General features: G+C 45.1%; 1 protein-coding gene across 1 annotated transcript in view; it reads right to left on the bottom strand.

Moving 5' to 3' along the window:
• Window positions 1-5,918: 5,918 nt before the first annotated feature.
• The window catches only part of fbn1 (fibrillin 1), a 124,989-nt gene continuing 114,614 nt past the window's right edge, over window positions 5,919-16,293 (bottom strand). Inside the window, exons 63-66 of the mRNA XM_063004693.1 lie at window positions 15,500-15,619; window positions 12,990-13,221; window positions 12,711-12,879; window positions 5,919-6,476 (exon numbers count right to left, since the gene is read on the bottom strand). Of these exons, the coding sequence (XP_062860763.1) occupies window positions 6,087-6,476; window positions 12,711-12,879; window positions 12,990-13,221; window positions 15,500-15,619 (911 nt within the window). The 3' untranslated portion in view covers window positions 5,919-6,086. The remainder of the gene's footprint in view (window positions 6,477-12,710; window positions 12,880-12,989; window positions 13,222-15,499; window positions 15,620-16,293) is intronic.

Below are 16,293 nucleotides of genomic sequence, written 5' to 3'. Positions count from 1 at the left end.
GCTGGTGGTGATTGAAGCTGAATCAGGTTAGTCTTGCACTACTGTATGTAAACGCTGCGTTCTGCCACTAGGTGGAGCTGTATGTTTAATATTGATCATCCTGCCTGGTGGTGTTGGTGATCATGAAGGAGGAGCTCTGATTAGGGTTGTGGTAAATCTGGGGTACTAGTCATGGTAAAGGTGGTTTGAACCTTACTGAGCAGCTCATGTTTTATGAAGGTGAAGTCTAACGGCCGACGCTACTGAATAGGACATTCTAATATATGGACAGAAGTATTGGGACACCCATTTTAATTTTTAAGTTCATGTGTTTCAGCTCAACGGCTCTGGAATGAACCGGAACATGAACCTGAGTCAGTGCCCAACCATACTTAACAGGTCAAGTGAGCTTTAGACCCTTTGACCAAATGACACATACAGATGCAGGCACACATTCCCACAGACGTACAAATAAAGGTGTTGTGAGAAGCCTTTTCAGAAGAGTGGATGTCGCTCTAGCTGAAAAGAGGAATAAGTCCACGTAGGCGAGCTTGTCCACAGTCGAACGAGCTTTGCATCGTCATTGGCTTCCACTGCCTCTAAGCCATTATAGATCTAAAGCTCACGTGTGACCTGTTTCAGCAGAGCCATGAATGAATCAGCCAGACATCTTTTTTTATAAGGATGTATTAAAGAGAAACGAACCAAAAATGGCTTTTTAATGGATGTGAGACCACGTTATATGGGCACAGAGAAGTCACCAGCTGTGTTCAGCCATAATCAGTGATCAAGTTAAATGACAGAACTTCCTACATCATCAAATTGATCAATCAAGTGGCCGTCTGTATATTTTTGACCTCAGATTTTCAGGCGACTCGCATTAAACTTCTGTTTTCCTGTTTGGGAATCTGGTGGTGACTTTTAGCAAAAAATCCAATCCAGATCAGATCAGATCAGAGGTTGTTCAAGTGTAGCAGATTTACTTGGGGACTAATCTGGGAGATGTTTTTTTTTCTGGTTGCTCTCATATATTTACTTTTGAAATCTTGTGTTGGTACTCAAACATTGGGGGGGGAATATGAAATAAATCTATTTAAATATCGACAAAATGTGTCATTTGGTCAAAGGGTTTAAAGCTCACTCGACCTGTTCAGAAGGAAGTAAAAACAATAATAAATGGGTGTGAGACCACATTATATGGGCATGGAGAATTCAGCAGCTGTATTCAGTCATGGGGATTTGGTGATGAGGCAAGGCAATCGAGTTGAATGACATTATAGAACTTTCTACATCAGATAAATCAATCACGTGGCTTTGATTTCAGACTTGATCAAGAGGTGTTGAAACATCTGTGTTACATTCATGGCAGGAACGGTGGCTACTCATCACACAAGGTGTATTATATACAGGGTGTCCCAAGATGAACGGAAGTTTTAAATTTGCCGCCATTTTCTCAAGGCGAAACCAGAGCTAGAGATTTTTAAATTGCTGTCATTAGTAAACGAGGTTAAATCATGAAGAGGTACACGATCCAATGACGCGTAGAAATTGTGAAAATTCACATTAAAAATGGTGATGTGAATTGGCCGGCAAGATCATGTGACTTGACGCCGTTAGACTTCTTTCTTTGGGGTTATCTTAAGGATAAGGTGTTCACCAGCAAACCACAATCCATCGAGGACCTCAAAGAAGAAATTCGACACGACATTGCTGAAATTTCTCAGCGATTACGTCAACGTGTCCTGGAAAATTTCATCAGAAGAGCGGACATGTGCTGCCACGGTCGAGGGGGTCATTTGTCAGATGTTTTGTTTCACACATAACCTCTGTGTCTTTACTTTTAAATAAAGCAAAAAATTTGATTTATTAAAACATTTTGGGACACCCTGTATATACGCTTGGTGCAGCGGGATATTCTGCTAGCACGCCAGCAGCGAGATTCTGAACTCCTCGGTTGGAGACTCGATGTCGCCGCCGGTCGGCAGGGCGCCGGTCTTGCGGACAAACGCTGTGCAAGGACCCCGATTAGCAGATCGAGAGGCGCCTGTGCAGAGTGCATGGGAGGAAAAGGGTTCCGCCAAGGGCGCGAGCGGCAATATACCCACCACAACTGCAATCAGGGATCCACCAGCAGAGGAAGACAGATCGACTACACTAAACTGGGAGAAAATGCATCAATAAAACAGAAAAAAAGAGAAATGCTTATGAGAGAGCTTGAAGCTTATCTAGTTTGTTTGTGCAGAAGCTCTTGGGCCTGTCTTCCCTCGAGAGCTGTCCACCATATACTGGATACGCTATATGCCCGAAAGTATGTAGACGTCCCATTCCAAATCCAGATATCTATTGAAGCTTTTTCCCCAGCATTCGAGTTTAAAGTGTGTCTGTAGGGATTTGTGTTCATCCAGTTGTGAAAGCGTGTGTTTAGTGAGTGATTAGGCGCAGACGCTGGACGAAGTGTTGTATGGACCACGTACATTTCACCCTGTGTTATACATAAATGGAATCATTAAAAGAAATAACGGACACAGTGGTTCTTTAACAGAAAGATGTTTATTGTGATTGTACACCTGGATGTGAACACGACATTAATGATGGTGTTTATTATTTAAAGGCACTGATGATGATGATGATGATGATGATACTGCCAGGGCGTGGTTGTTTTTTTTTGGCGCTGAGGCCTCAGTGCAGCAGTTTCCTTCTGTTCGTTCCTCGTATAACGGTGACATGTACAGTTATATAAAATCAACATAAAAAAAAAGTAGTTGGTTCTTTTTATAATGAGCACCATCGCGACCCCTCCAGTTCAGGGCGGTACAGACGCGTTTATAAAGGATTCCTGGGTTAACGTGACGCGGTTGCGGTTACAGTAATACACACGCTGACTGAGCGGAGTAGCGAAAGGCGTTAAGTGGCGTCGGTTCGGAAGTCTGCAGTGCATTCGTTGTCTAATGTCGACGAGTTACTAGCACCAGTAAATACGATTAAAACTGAGCTTATCTGTAAGAGTGCAGAAATAAAAAGCAGAGTCCTTTAACCTTCAGTTTTCTCTTCCTCTTTATGTCCAATATAGACGATCAGCCAGCAGGTCCTGAAAGGTTCAGGGTTCGAATTTCCTTCTTGCCGTCCTGTCGGGGGTGGAGAAGCCCACCGTGACCCTGACCGGGAAACAAAGCTAGTGAGTAATGCAGGCTGCCTATATAGGATACAGGATCTGTACTATTGCTTCAGAGGAATAAGTCCATGTAGGCGAGCTTGTCCACAGTCAAGTGAGCTTTACATCGTCATGGGCCTCCCTTGCCCCTAAGCCAATGCATTGTATTGTATTGTATTTAAAGCTCACTTGACCTGTTCCAGCGTAGCCCGGAATTAATCAGCAAGACATTTTTTTTTTAATTATTTTTTTTTATATAAGAACGAAGTAAAGGAAAACAAACACAAAATAGCTTTTTAATGGGTGTGAGAACACGTTATATGGGCACAGAGAAGTCACCCGCTGTATTCCGTCATGATCAGTAATCAAGTTGAATGACATAGAACTTTCTACATCATCAAATGAATCAATCAGGTGGACGTCTGTATATTTTTGACCTCAGATTTTCAGGAAACTTATTAAACTTACATTTAAAATCAAATGTGTTCGTCATTTCAACTTTAATTCATAATTTTTAAATAAAATTAAATAAAATATTTCTGTTCGGGAATCCAGTGGTGGCGCTCTTTAGCAAGTGTGACTGAATACAGTTGCTCAGGGGTCCAACAGTGGCGACTTGGCAATGGTGGGGCTTGAATCACTAGTCCACGACTAAACCTTAACCACTGACCTAGCACTGGGATGCCGTACGGGGTCTGATGTTTATAGACGGCACGTGGACGGACTTTTTTAAAAAATAATATCCTGAGTGTGTGAACCACTGTGGGGGGTTTTTCTCAGCGGTGCCACCGACCTGGCAACCTGTACGCTTTCTGTACCTGGTAGGTGATAAGAAGTGGCTGCAGATTGGACCTGTGTCAAAGATCAGAAGTTGCAGCAGCAAGTGTAACAGAATCACAATCGGGAATTAGATATGACGAATTTGGAAGATGTCTGGCTGGGGAGATCTTTTTTTTGGAGTGGGCGGAGTTCTTTGATGTGGAGAGATCTTTGGTCAGAGTGGGCGGAGTTCTTTGATGTGGAGAGATCTTTGATCAGAGTGGGCGGAGTTCTTTGATGTGGAGAGATCTTTGTTTGAAGTGGGCGGAGTTCTTTGATGTGGAGAGATCTTTGGTCAGAGCGGGCGGAGTTCTTTGATGTGGAGAGATCTTTGTTTGAAGTGGGCGGAGTTCTTTGATGTGGAGAGATCTTTGATCAGAGTGGGCGGAGTTCTTTGATGTGGAGAGATCTTTGTTTGAAGTGGGCGGAGTTCTTTGATGTGGAGAGATCTTTGATCAGAGTGGGCGGAGTTCTTTGATGTGGAGAGATCTTTGTTTGAAGTGGGCGGAGTTCTTTGATGTGGAGAGATCTTTGGTCAGAGCGGGCGGAGTTCTTTGATGTGGAGAGATCTTTGGTCAGAGTGGGCGGAGTTCTTTGATGTGGAGAGATCTTTGGTCAGAGTGGGCGGAGTTCTTTGATGTGGAGAGATCTTTGGTCAGAGTGGGCGGAGTTCTTTGATGTGGAGAGATCTTTGTTTGAAGTGGGCGGAGTTCTTTGATGTGGAGAGATCTTTGATCAGAGTGGGCGGAGTTCTTTGATGTGGAGAGATCTTTGATCAGAGTGGGCGGAGTTCTTTGATGTGGAGAGATCTTTGTTTGAAGTGGGCGGAGTTCTTTGATGTGGAGAGATCTTTGATCAGAGTGGGCGGAGTTCTTTGATGTGGAGAGATCTTTGGTCAGAGTGGGCGGAGTTCTTTGATGTGGAGAGATCTTTGATCAGAGTGGGCGGAGTTCTTTGATGTGGAGAGATCTTTGATCGGAGTGGGCGGAGTTCTTTGATGTGGAGAGATCTTTGTTTGAAGTGGGCGGAGTTCTTTGATGTGGAGAGATCTTTGGTCAGAGCGGGCGGAGTTCTTTGATGTGGAGAGATCTTTGGTCAGAGTGGGCGGAGTTCTTTGATGTGGAGAGATCTTTGGTCAGAGTGGGCGGAGTTCTTTGACGTGGAGAGATCTTTGGTTGAAGTGGGCGGAGTTCTTTGATGTGGAGAGATCTTTGGTCAGAGCGGGCGGAGTTCTTTGATGTGGAGAGATCTTTGGTCAGAGTGGGCGGAGTTCTTTGATGTGGAGAGATCTTTGATCGGAGTGGGCGGAGTTCTTTGATGTGGAGAGATCTTTGATCGGAGTGGGCGGAGTTCTTTGATGTGGAGAGATCTTTGGTCAGAGTGGGCGGAGTTCTTTGATGTGGAGAGATCTTTGATCAGAGCGGGCGGAGTTTTTTGATGTGGAGAGATCTTTGGTTGAAGTGGGCGGAGTTCTTTGATGTGGAGAGATCTTTGATCAGAGTGGGCGGAGTTCTTTGATGTGGAGAGATCTTTGGTCAAAGTGGGCGGAGTTCTTTAATGTGGAGAGATCTTTGATCAGAGTGGGCGAAGTTCTTTGATGTGGAGAGATCTTTGGTCAGAGCGGGCGAAGTTCTTTGATGTGGAGAGATCTTTGATCAGAGCGGGCGGAGTTCTTTGATGTGGAGAGATCTTTGATCAGAGTGGGCGAAGTTCTTTGATGTGGAGAGATCTTTGGTCAGAGTGGGCGGAGTTCTTTGATGTGGAGAGATCTTTGATCAGAGTGGGCGAAGTTCTTTGATGTGGAGAGATCTTTGGTCAGAGTGGGCGGAGTTCTTTGATGTGGAGAGATCTTTGATCAGAGTGGGCGGAGTTCTTTAATGTGGAGAGATCTTTGTTTGGAGTGGGCGGAGTTCTTTGATGTGGAGAGATCTTTGTTTGAAGTGGGCGGAGTTCTTTGATGTGGAGAGATCTTTGTTTGAAGTGGGCGGAGTTCTTTGATGTGGAGAGATCTTTGTTTGAAGTGGGCGGAGTTCTTTGATGTGGAGAGATCTTTGTTTGAAGTGGGCGGAGTTCTTTGATGTGGAGAGATCTTTGGTCAGAGCGGGCGGAGTTCTTTGTTGCTGGTGTTAGCGTGAAGCTAATGGAGGTGGATGCGCAGGTGAACGTGTAGCGTGTCTCCCAGCTCTCCACTGAGGTAGTCTTTATCATGGACGTTCTCCAGCTCCTCCAGCTCCTCCTGCTGGTACAGAGGAGCGCCGCTGATGTGTAAGGAGTACGTCCCGGGCAGCAGGAGGTGCTGTTTGCTTTTGGACAGGTGCAGGAAGCTGACGCCGTCCCGCTGGCTGAGCCGGAAGAGCCCGGCGTCGTTCCCGGCGTGGATGGAGTACCGGACGTGGTTCCTCAGGGTGGACAGGGCCGGCAGGAAGTCCATGATGTGATCTGTAGAGCTCAGCTCACTGAGGTTCAGGCTGAAGCGGATGAAGTCGTCCACGTCCACGCTGGCCGAGCCACTCGCCTCCTGCTCCTCCTGCAACAGAACATCAAGGTTCCTTCATTCTCATACAGCCAAAACTATGTGGACACCTGATTATGAGCTTGTTGGACATCTTATTACAAACCACGAACATTAATATAAACAACACAGCCGTCACATCTTGTGCACAGGGGTAGTCATGCTGATACACACTCAGGTGTTGTGTACCTGTGTGTGCAGTTGTGTACCTGTGTGTTGTGTAGAGTTGTGTATCTGTGTTGTGTAGAGTTGTGTACCTGTGTGTTGTGTAGAGTTGTGTATCTGTGTTGTGTAGAGTTGTGTACCTGTGTGTTGTGTAGAGTTGTGTATCTGTGTTGTGTAGAGTTGTGTACCTGTGTGTTGTGTAGAGTTGTGTATCTGTGTGTTGTGTAGAGTTGTGTATCTGTGTTGTGTAGAGTTGTGTACCTGTGTGTTGTGTAGAGTTGTGTATCTGTGTTGTGTATCTGTGTGTTGTGTAGAGTTGTGTATCTGTGTTGTGTAGAGTTGTGTATCTGTGTTGTGTAGAGTTGTGTACCTGTGTGTTGTGTAGAGTTGTGTATCTGTGTGTTGTGTAGAGTTGTGTATCTGTGTTGTGTAGAGTTGTGTACCTGTGTGTTGTGTAGAGTTGTGTATCTGTGTGTTGTGTAGAGTTGTGTATCTGTGTTGTGTAGAGTTGTGTATCTGTGTTGTGTAGAGTTGTGTATCTGTGTGTTGTGTAGAGTTGTGTATCTGTGTTGTGTAGAGTTGTGTATCTGTGTGTTGTGTAGAGTTATGTATCTGTGTTGTGTAGAGTTGTGTACCTGTTGTGTAGAGTTGTGTACCTGTGTTGTGTAGAGTTGTGTACCTGTGTTGTGTAGAGTTGTGTATCTGTGTTGTGTAGAGTTGTGTATCTGTGTTGTGTAGAGTTGTGTATCTGTGTTGTGTACAGTTGTGTATCTGTGTTGTGTACAGTTGTGTACCTGTGTGGTATATTGTGCACAGTTATGTACCTGTGTGTTGTGTACCTGTGTGTAGAGTTGTGTACCTGTGTGTTTAGAGTTGTGTACCTGTGTGTTGTGTAGAATTGTGTACCTGTGTTGTGTACAGTTATGTATCTGTGTTGTGTAGAGTTGTATATCTGTGTGTTGTGTAGAGTTGTGTATCTGTGTTGTGTAGAGTTGTGTACCTGTGTTGTCTAGAGTTGTGTACCTGTGTTGTGTACAGTTATGTATCTGTGTTGTGTAGAGTTGTGTACCTGTGTGGTGTATTGTGCACAGTTATGTACCTGTGTGTTGTGTTGTGTAGAGTTGTGTACCTGTGTGTTGTGTAGAGTTGTGTACCTGTGTGTTGTGTAGAGTTGTGTACCTGTGTGTAGACTTGTGTACCTGTGTTGTGTAGAGTTGTGTACCTGTGTGTAGACTTGTGTACCTGTGTGTTGTGTAGAGTTGTGTATCTTTGTTGTGTAGAGTTGTGTACCTGTGTGTAGACTTGTGTACCTGTGTGTTGTGTAGAGTTGTGTACCTGTGTGTAGAGTTGTGTACCTGTGTGTTGTGTAGAGTTGTGTACCTGTGTGTTGTGTAGAGTTGTGTACCTGTGTGTAGACTTGTGTACCTGTGTGTTGTGTAGAGTTGTGTACCTGTGTGTAGAGTTGTGTACCTGTGTGTTGTGTAGAGTTGTGTACCTGTGTGTGTAGAGTTGTGTACCTGTGTGTAGAGTTGTGTACCTGTGTGTTGTGTAGAGTTGTGTACCTGTGTGTTGTGTAGAGTTGTGTACCTGTGTGTTTAGAGTTGTGTACCTGTGTGTAGACTTGTGTACCTGTGTGTTGTGTAGAGTTGTGTACCTGTGTGTTGTGTAGAGTTGTGTACCTGTGTGTAGACTTGTGTACCTGTGTGTTGTGTAGAGTTGTGTACCTGTGTGGTATATTGTGCACAGTTATGTACCTGTGTGTTGTGTACCTGTGTGTAGAGTTGTGTACCTGTGTGTTTAGAGTTGTGTACCTGTGTGTTTAGAGTTGTGTACCTGTGTGTTGTGTAGAATTGTGTACCTGTGTTGTGTACAGTTATGTACAGTGTATCACAGAAGTGAGTACACCCCTCACATTTCTGCAGATATTTAAGTATATCTTTTCATGGGACAACACTGACAAAATGACACTTTGACACAATGAAAAGTAGTCTGTGTGCAGCTTATATAACAGTGTAAATTTATTCTTCCCTCAAAATAACTCAATATACAGCCATTAATGTCTAAACCACCGGCAACAAAAGTGAGTACACCCCTAAGAGACTACACCCCTAAATGTCCAAATTGAGCACTGCTTGTCATTTTCCCTCCAAAATGTCATGTGATTTGTTAGTGTTACTAGGTCTCAGGTGTGCATAGGGAGCAGGTGTGTTCAATTTAGTAGTACAGCTCTCACACTCTCTCATACTGGTCACTGAAAGTTCCAACATGGCACCTCATGGCAAAGAACTCTCTGAGGATCTTAAAAGACGAATTGTTGCGCTACGTGAAGATGGCCAAGGCTACAAGAAGATTGCCAACACCCTGAAACTGAGCTGCAGCACAGTGGCCAAGATCATCCAGCGTTTTAAAAGAGCAGGGTCCACTCAGAACAGACCTCGCGTTGGTCGTCCAAAGAAGCTGAGTGCACGTGCTCAGCGTCACATCCAACTGCTGTCTTTGAAAGATAGGTGCAGGAGTGCTGTCAGCATTACTGCAGAGATTGAAAAGGTGGGGGGTCAGCCTGTCAGTGCTCAGACCATACGCCGCACACTACATCAAATTGGTCTGCATGGCTGTCACCCCAGAAGGAAGCCTCTTCTGAAGTCTCTACACAAGAAAGCCCGCAAACAGTTTGCTGAAGACATGTCAACAAAGGACATGGATTACTGGAACCATGTCCTATGGTCTGATGAGACCAAGATTAATTTGTTTGGTTCAGATGGTCTCAAGCATGTGTGGCGGCAATCAGGTGAGGAGTACAAAGATAAGTGTGTCATGCCTACAGTCAAGCATGGTGGTGGGAATGCCATGGTCTGGGGCTGCATGGGTGCAGCAGGTGTTGGGGAGTTACATTTCATTGAGGGACACATGAACTCCAATATGTACTGTGAAATACTGAAGCAGAGCATGATCCCCTCCCTCCGGAAACTGGGTCGCAGGGCAGTGTTCCAGCATGATAATGACCCCAAACACACCTCTAAGACGACCACTGCTTTATTGAAGAGGCTGAGGGTAAAGGTGATGGACTGGCCAAGCATGTCTCCAGACCTAAACCCAATAGAACATCTTTGGGGCATCCTCAAGCGGAAGGTGGAGGAGCGCAAAGTCTCGAATATCCGCCAGCTCCGTGATGTCGTCATGGAGGAGTGGAAAAGCATTCCAGTGGCAACCTGTGAAGCTCTGGTAAACTCCATGCCCAGGAGAGTTAAGGCAGTTCTGGGAAATAATGGTGGCCACACAAAATATTGACACTTCAGGAACTTTCACTAAGGGGTGTACTCACTTTTGTTGCCGGTGGTTTAGACATTAATGGCTGTATATTGAGTTATTTTGAGGGAAGAATAAATTTACACTGTTATATAAGCTGCACACAGACTACTTTTCATTGTGTCAAAGTGTCATTTTGTCAGTGTTGTCCCATGAAAAGATATACTTAAATATCTGCAGAAATGTGAGGGGTGTACTCACTTTTGTGATACACTGTATCTGTGTTGTGTAGAGTTGTATATCTGTGTGTTGTGTAGAGTTGTGTATCTGTGTTGTGTAGAGTTGTGTACCTGTGTTGTGTAGAGTTGTGTACCTGTGTTGTGTACAGTTATGTATCTGTGTTGTGTTGTGTAGAGTTGTGTACCTGTGTTGTGTACAGTTATGTATCTGTGTTGTGTAGAGTTGTGTATCTGTGTTGTGTAGAGTTGTGTACCTGTGTTGTGTAGAGTTGTGTATCTGTGTTGTGTACAGTTATGTATCTGTGTTGTGTAGAGTTGTGTACCTGTGTTGTGTACAGTTATGTATCTGTGTTGTGTAGAGTTGTGTATCTGTGTTGTGTAGAGTTGTGTACCTGTGTTGTGTACAGTTATGTATCTGTGTGTTGTGTAGAGTTGTGTACCTGTGTGTAGAGTTGTGTACCTGTGTGTTTAGAGTTGTGTACCTGGGTGTTGTGTAGAGTTGTGTACCTGTGTGTGTAGAGTTGTGTACCTGTGTTGTGTACAGTTATGTATCTGTGTTGTGTAGTTGTGTACCTGTGTTGTGTAGAGTTGTGTATCTGTGTTGTGTAGAGTTATGTATCTGTGTTGTGTAGAGTTGTGTACCTGTAGTGTAGAGTTGTGTACCTGTGTTGTGTAGAGTTGTGTATCTGTGTTGTGTAGAGTTGTGTATCTGTGTTGTGTAGAGTTGTGTATCTGTGTTGTGTACAGTTGTGTACCTGTGTGGTATATTGTGCACAGTTATGTACCTGTGTGTTGTGTACCTGTGTGTAGAGTTGTGTACCTGTGTGTTTAGAGTTGTGTACCTGTGTGTTTAGAGTTGTGTACCTGTGTGTTGTGTAGAATTGTGTACCTGTGTTGTGTACAGTTATGTATCTGTGTTGTGTAGAGTTGTATATCTGTGTGTTGTGTAGAGTTGTGTATCTGTGTTGTGTAGAGTTGTGTACCTGTGTTGTCTAGAGTTGTGTACCTGTGTTGTGTACAGTTATGTATCTGTGTTGTGTAGAGTTGTGTACCTGTGTGGTGTATTGTGCACAGTTATGTACCTGTGTGTTGTGTTGTGTAGAGTTGTGTACCTGTGTGTTGTGTAGAGTTGTGTACCTGTGTGTTGTGTAGAGTTGTGTACCTGTGTGTAGACTTGTGTACCTGTGTGTTGTGTAGAGTTGTGTACCTGTGTGTAGACTTGTGTACCTGTGTGTTGTGTAGAGTTGTGTATCTTTGTTGTGTAGAGTTGTGTACCTGTGTGTAGACTTGTGTACCTGTGTGTTGTGTAGAGTTGTGTACCTGTGTGTAGAGTTGTGTACCTGTGTGTTGTGTAGAGTTGTGTACCTGTGTGTAGAGTTGTGTACCTGTGTGTTGTGTAGAGTTGTGTACCTGTGTGTTGTGTAGAGTTGTGTACCTGTGTGTTTAGAGTTGTGTACCTGTGTGTAGACTTGTGTACCTGTGTGTTGTGTAGAGTTGTGTACCTGTGTGTTGTGTAGAGTTGTGTACCTGTGTGTAGACTTGTGTACCTGTGTGTTGTGTAGAGTTGTGTACCTGTGTGTAGAGTTGTGTACCTGTGTGTTGTGTAGAGTTGTGTATCTGTGTTGTGTACAGTTATGTATCTGTGTTGTGTTGTGTAGAGTTGTGTACCTGTGTTGTGTACAGTTATGTATCTGTGTTGTGTTGTGTAGAGTTGTGTACCTGTGTTGTGTACAGTTATGTATCTGTGTTGTGTAGAGTTGTGTATCTGTGTTGTGTAGAGTTGTGTACCTGTGTTGTGTAGAGTTGTGTATCTGTGTTGTGTACAGTTATGTATCTGTGTTGTGTTGTGTAGAGTTGTGTACCTGTGTTGTGTACAGTTATGTATCTGTGTTGTGTAGAGTTGTGTATCTGTGTTGTGTAGAGTTGTGTACCTGTGTTGTGTACAGTTATGTATCTGTGTGTTGTGTAGAGTTGTGTACCTGTGTGTAGAGTTGTGTACCTGTGTGTTTAGAGTTGTGTACCTGGGTGTTGTGTACCTGTGTGTGTAGAGTTGTGTACCTGTGTTGTGTACAGTTATGTATCTGTGTTGTGTAGTTGTGTACCTGTGTTGTGTAGAGTTGTGTATCTGTGTTGTGTACAGTTATGTATCTGTGTTGTGTAGAGTTATGTATATGTGTTGTGTAGAGTTGTGTATGTGTTGTGTAGAGTTGTGTATATGTGTTGTGTAGAGTTGTGTACCTGTGTTGTGTAGAGTTGTGTACCTGTGTGTAGAGTTGTGTACCTGTGTGTAGATTGTGTACCTGTGTGTTGTGTACCTGTGTGTAGAGTTGTGTACCTGTGTGTTGTGTAGAGTTGTGTACCTGTGTGTAGACTTGTGTACCTGTGTGTTGTGTAGAGTTGTGTACCTGTGTGTTTAGAGTTGTGTACCTGTGTGTAGACTTGTGTACCTGTGTGTAGAGTTGTGTACCTGTGTGTTTAGAGTTGTGTACCTGTGTGTAGACTTGTGTACCTGTGTGTTGTGTAGAGTTGTGTACCTGTGTGTAGAGTTGTGTACCTGTGTGTTGTGTAGAGTTGTGTACCTGTGTGTAGAGTTGTGTACCTGTGTGTTGTGTTCCTCTGTAGTGTTGGTGCTGCGCCGGCTCCGCCCTTTTCTGGGATAGCCGTTGATCTTACACTCGTAACAAGCTTCAGGGGAGAGAGAGTTCTCCTCTTCTTCTGCTGAGGAACCACTGCTACTACTGCTGAAACCCACACCTGATACACAGTGCCTACACACACACACACACACACACACACACACACACACACTTACTACATCACGTAAAACTAAATCCTACAAATGAGTGTGTGTGTGTGTGTGTGTGTGTGTGTATCTCACCCCTGACCGGCTCTGTAGTACCCCGGTGGACACACACACAGGAAGCCCCCGTCGGTGTTGGAGCAGCCGAATGTGCAGGGGTTCTGAGAGGACGAGCACTCGTTCACGTCCTCACAGCCGCCGCCCCTCTGTGCGTACGAGAAGCCGCTCGGACACAAACACCGGAAACTGCCCAGTGTGTTATGGCACGAGGCGCCGCCACACACCTGCCCGCCCTGGCACTCGTTCTCGTCTGTACAGGCACACACACACACACAACATTATGACCACCTTCCTAATATCATGTTGGCCCCCCTTTTGCTGCCAAAACCGCCCTGAGCCGTCGAGGCATGGACTCCACCAGACCCCTGAAGGTGTGCTGTGGTATCTGGCACCGAGATGTCAGCAGCAGATCCTTTAACTCCTGTAAGTTGTGAGGTGGATCCGACTCGTCCGTCCGGCACGTCCCACAGACGCTCGAGGAGGCCAAACTGGTTGTTGCGCTCCTCAAACCGTTCCTGGAGCATTCTAGCTTTGTATCTTCTGAAAGAGGCCACCGATATCAGGGAATGGCGTCTCCATGAGAGGGTGAACGTGGTCTGCAGCGATGCTCAGGTAGGGGGTAACGTCCACATGGACGGCAGGACCCGAGGTTTCCCAGCAGAACGTCGCCCAGAGCATCACACCGCCTTCGCCGGCTCGCCTTCTTCCCATAGTGCACCCTGGTGCCGTGTGTTCCCCGGGTAAGCGACACACTCGCACCCGGCCGTGATTCATCAGAACAGGCCACCTTCTTCCATCGCTCCGTGGTCTAGTTCCGATGCTCACGTGCCCGTCGTTGGCGCTTTCGGAGGTGGACAGGGGTCAGCGTGGGCACCCTGACTGGTCTGTGGTTATGCAGCCCCATACACAACAAACAGCGCTGCTCTGTGTATTCTGACACCTTTCTATCAGAACCAGCATGAACGTCTTCAGCGGTTTGAGCTACAGGAGCTCGTCTGTTGGGTCGGACCACATGTGCATCAATGAGCCTCGGCCGCCGGTTTACCACCGTTCCTTCCTTGGAGCACTTTTAATAGATACTGACCACTGCAGACCGGGACACACCCCACAAGAGCTGCAGTTTTGGAGATGCTCTGACCCGGTTGTCTAGCTATCACAGTTTGGCCCTCACGCTCGCCCATCAACTTTGAGGATCAAATGTTCACTTGCTGCCTAATATCCCCCCCCCCCCCCCCCCCCCAACAGGTGATGAAGAGATAATCAGTGTTATTTACTTCACCTGTCAGTGGTCATAATGTTATGCCTAATTGGTGTGTACAACCATTAACTTTTACCCTTTTCCACCGACGCGGCACAGAGCCCGTTCCGGTTCCCGAACTTGACTTTGAACCGGTTCCGCGTGTTTCCACCGGACAAAAGAGGTTCCAGACAGAGAACCAGCGGGCCGATCTGGCACCACGGAATACCGGGTTATTCAGCCCGAACCGTGACGTCCGTCAGTGGGCGTGTCGTGTCGTACAGCATAGCGCGTTAGCAACAATGCCATCCGCTGGGGTCTCGTATGGAGCTTAATGCTGCATGTTTATCTTTTAAACTTCACCTGATTACAGTTTGAGCCAGTTTGCTGCTGATATTTGTAAAGCGCCTTTAAAAAGATGAACTGTGTGATATTACGAGATAAAAGTGACCCGGACAGAACGAAAAACGCTTAACGTGAAAAATAAAGCGTGAAGCTTTTTTAACTCCCCGAGCTGCATAAACACCACACGTGTACATCCAGCTAAACACATACATGTTGTATTTTAGACTGGATTTGATGTTTATTTCACACAGATTAACGTTCGTGTTGTGGAACTTTAATGATGTTTTATCGCTCGAGTCGAGCGCTGAGTAAATCCGCTATCTGCGCCGAGAGTCGCGGTGAAAGCGAAGCGCAAAACTCCTCTCACATCAATAAACTAAAGAAAACAACAACTGAGACAAACACGTCACGTCTTCTTATCACCGATTGTTAGATCGATGCTTTTTACATAAAAACAAACATCTGTAACAGCAGCACAAATGCTCGCACATAATCTACACACTCCACCATGATATTACTACTCTTAACTCTTAGTAACGCCCACCTTTGATGACGCTGCTTGGTTCTCAAAAACTGGTGGAAACGTGCGTCGGTTCTCTACAGAACACCAAAGTTCAGAGAAACCTGAACAGAACCGGTTCTAGAACCATGGTTTTTTTGGTGGAAAAGGGGTAATTGTCATAGGCAACTTTGGTGAGAATGCACAAGAAGTCAAATTGTACCAACGGACTGGATTGAAGAACACTTATAAGCCGAAGAACAAAGAACAGAACTGTGGGCCTCCCTTTACACTGCTCTAGTCACGTTCCAGTCCTCTAAAGCTTGGGTGTAAGCATTTGGACCAAACCAAATCATTCTGTGCTAACGGCTGTTCCTTATCTCGCATGGAACATCTTGCAACATCTTAACGGCAGACGTAACACTTACACTGTTATTGTTTTCTCACCTACACACTGGTTCCACTGGTAGTGCTGCAGGAAGCCGCTCGGGCAGCCGCACCTGAATCCACCAATCAGATTCTGACATCCGTGGTTGCATCGATGATCCCCATCACACTCGTTAAGATCTACACACACACACAGAGTATATACAGTGTATCACAAAAGTGAGTACACCCCTCACATTTCTGCAGATATTTAAGTATATCTTTTCATGGGACAACACTGACAAAATGAAACTTTGACACAATGAAAAGTAGTCTGTGTGCAGCTTATATAACAGTGTACATTTATTCTTCCCTCAAAATAACTCAATATACAGCCATTAATGTCTAAACCACCGGCAACAAAAGTGAGTACACCCCTAAGAGACTACACCCCTAAATGTCCAAATTGAGCACTGCTTGTCATTTTCCCTCCAAAATGTCATGTGATTTGTTAGTGTTACTAGGTCTCAGGTGTTCATAGGGAGCAGGTGTGTTCAATTTAGTAGTACAGCTCTCACACTCTCTCATACTGGTCACTGAAAGTTCCAACATGGCACCTCATGGCAAAGAACTCTCTGAGGATCTTAAAAGACGAATTGTTGCGCTACATGAAGATGGCCAAGTCTACAAGAAGATTGCCAACACCCTGAAACTGAGCTGCAGCACAGTGGACAAGATTATCCAGCGTTTTAAAAGAGTCAAGTCAAGTCAAGTCAACTTTATTTATATAGCGCTTTTTACAATATACATTGTCTCAAAGCAACTTTACAAAATCCAGGACCAACAGATACAAAAACCCCTGTTGAGCAAGCCGA

This window comes from Trichomycterus rosablanca, chromosome 11, assembly GCF_030014385.1.
Source record: "Trichomycterus rosablanca isolate fTriRos1 chromosome 11, fTriRos1.hap1, whole genome shotgun sequence".
Lineage (NCBI taxonomy): Eukaryota > Metazoa > Chordata > Actinopteri > Siluriformes > Trichomycteridae > Trichomycterus > Trichomycterus rosablanca.
Note: the sequence above shows the minus strand (reverse complement) of the source record. Positions and strands in the feature narration are given on the sequence as shown.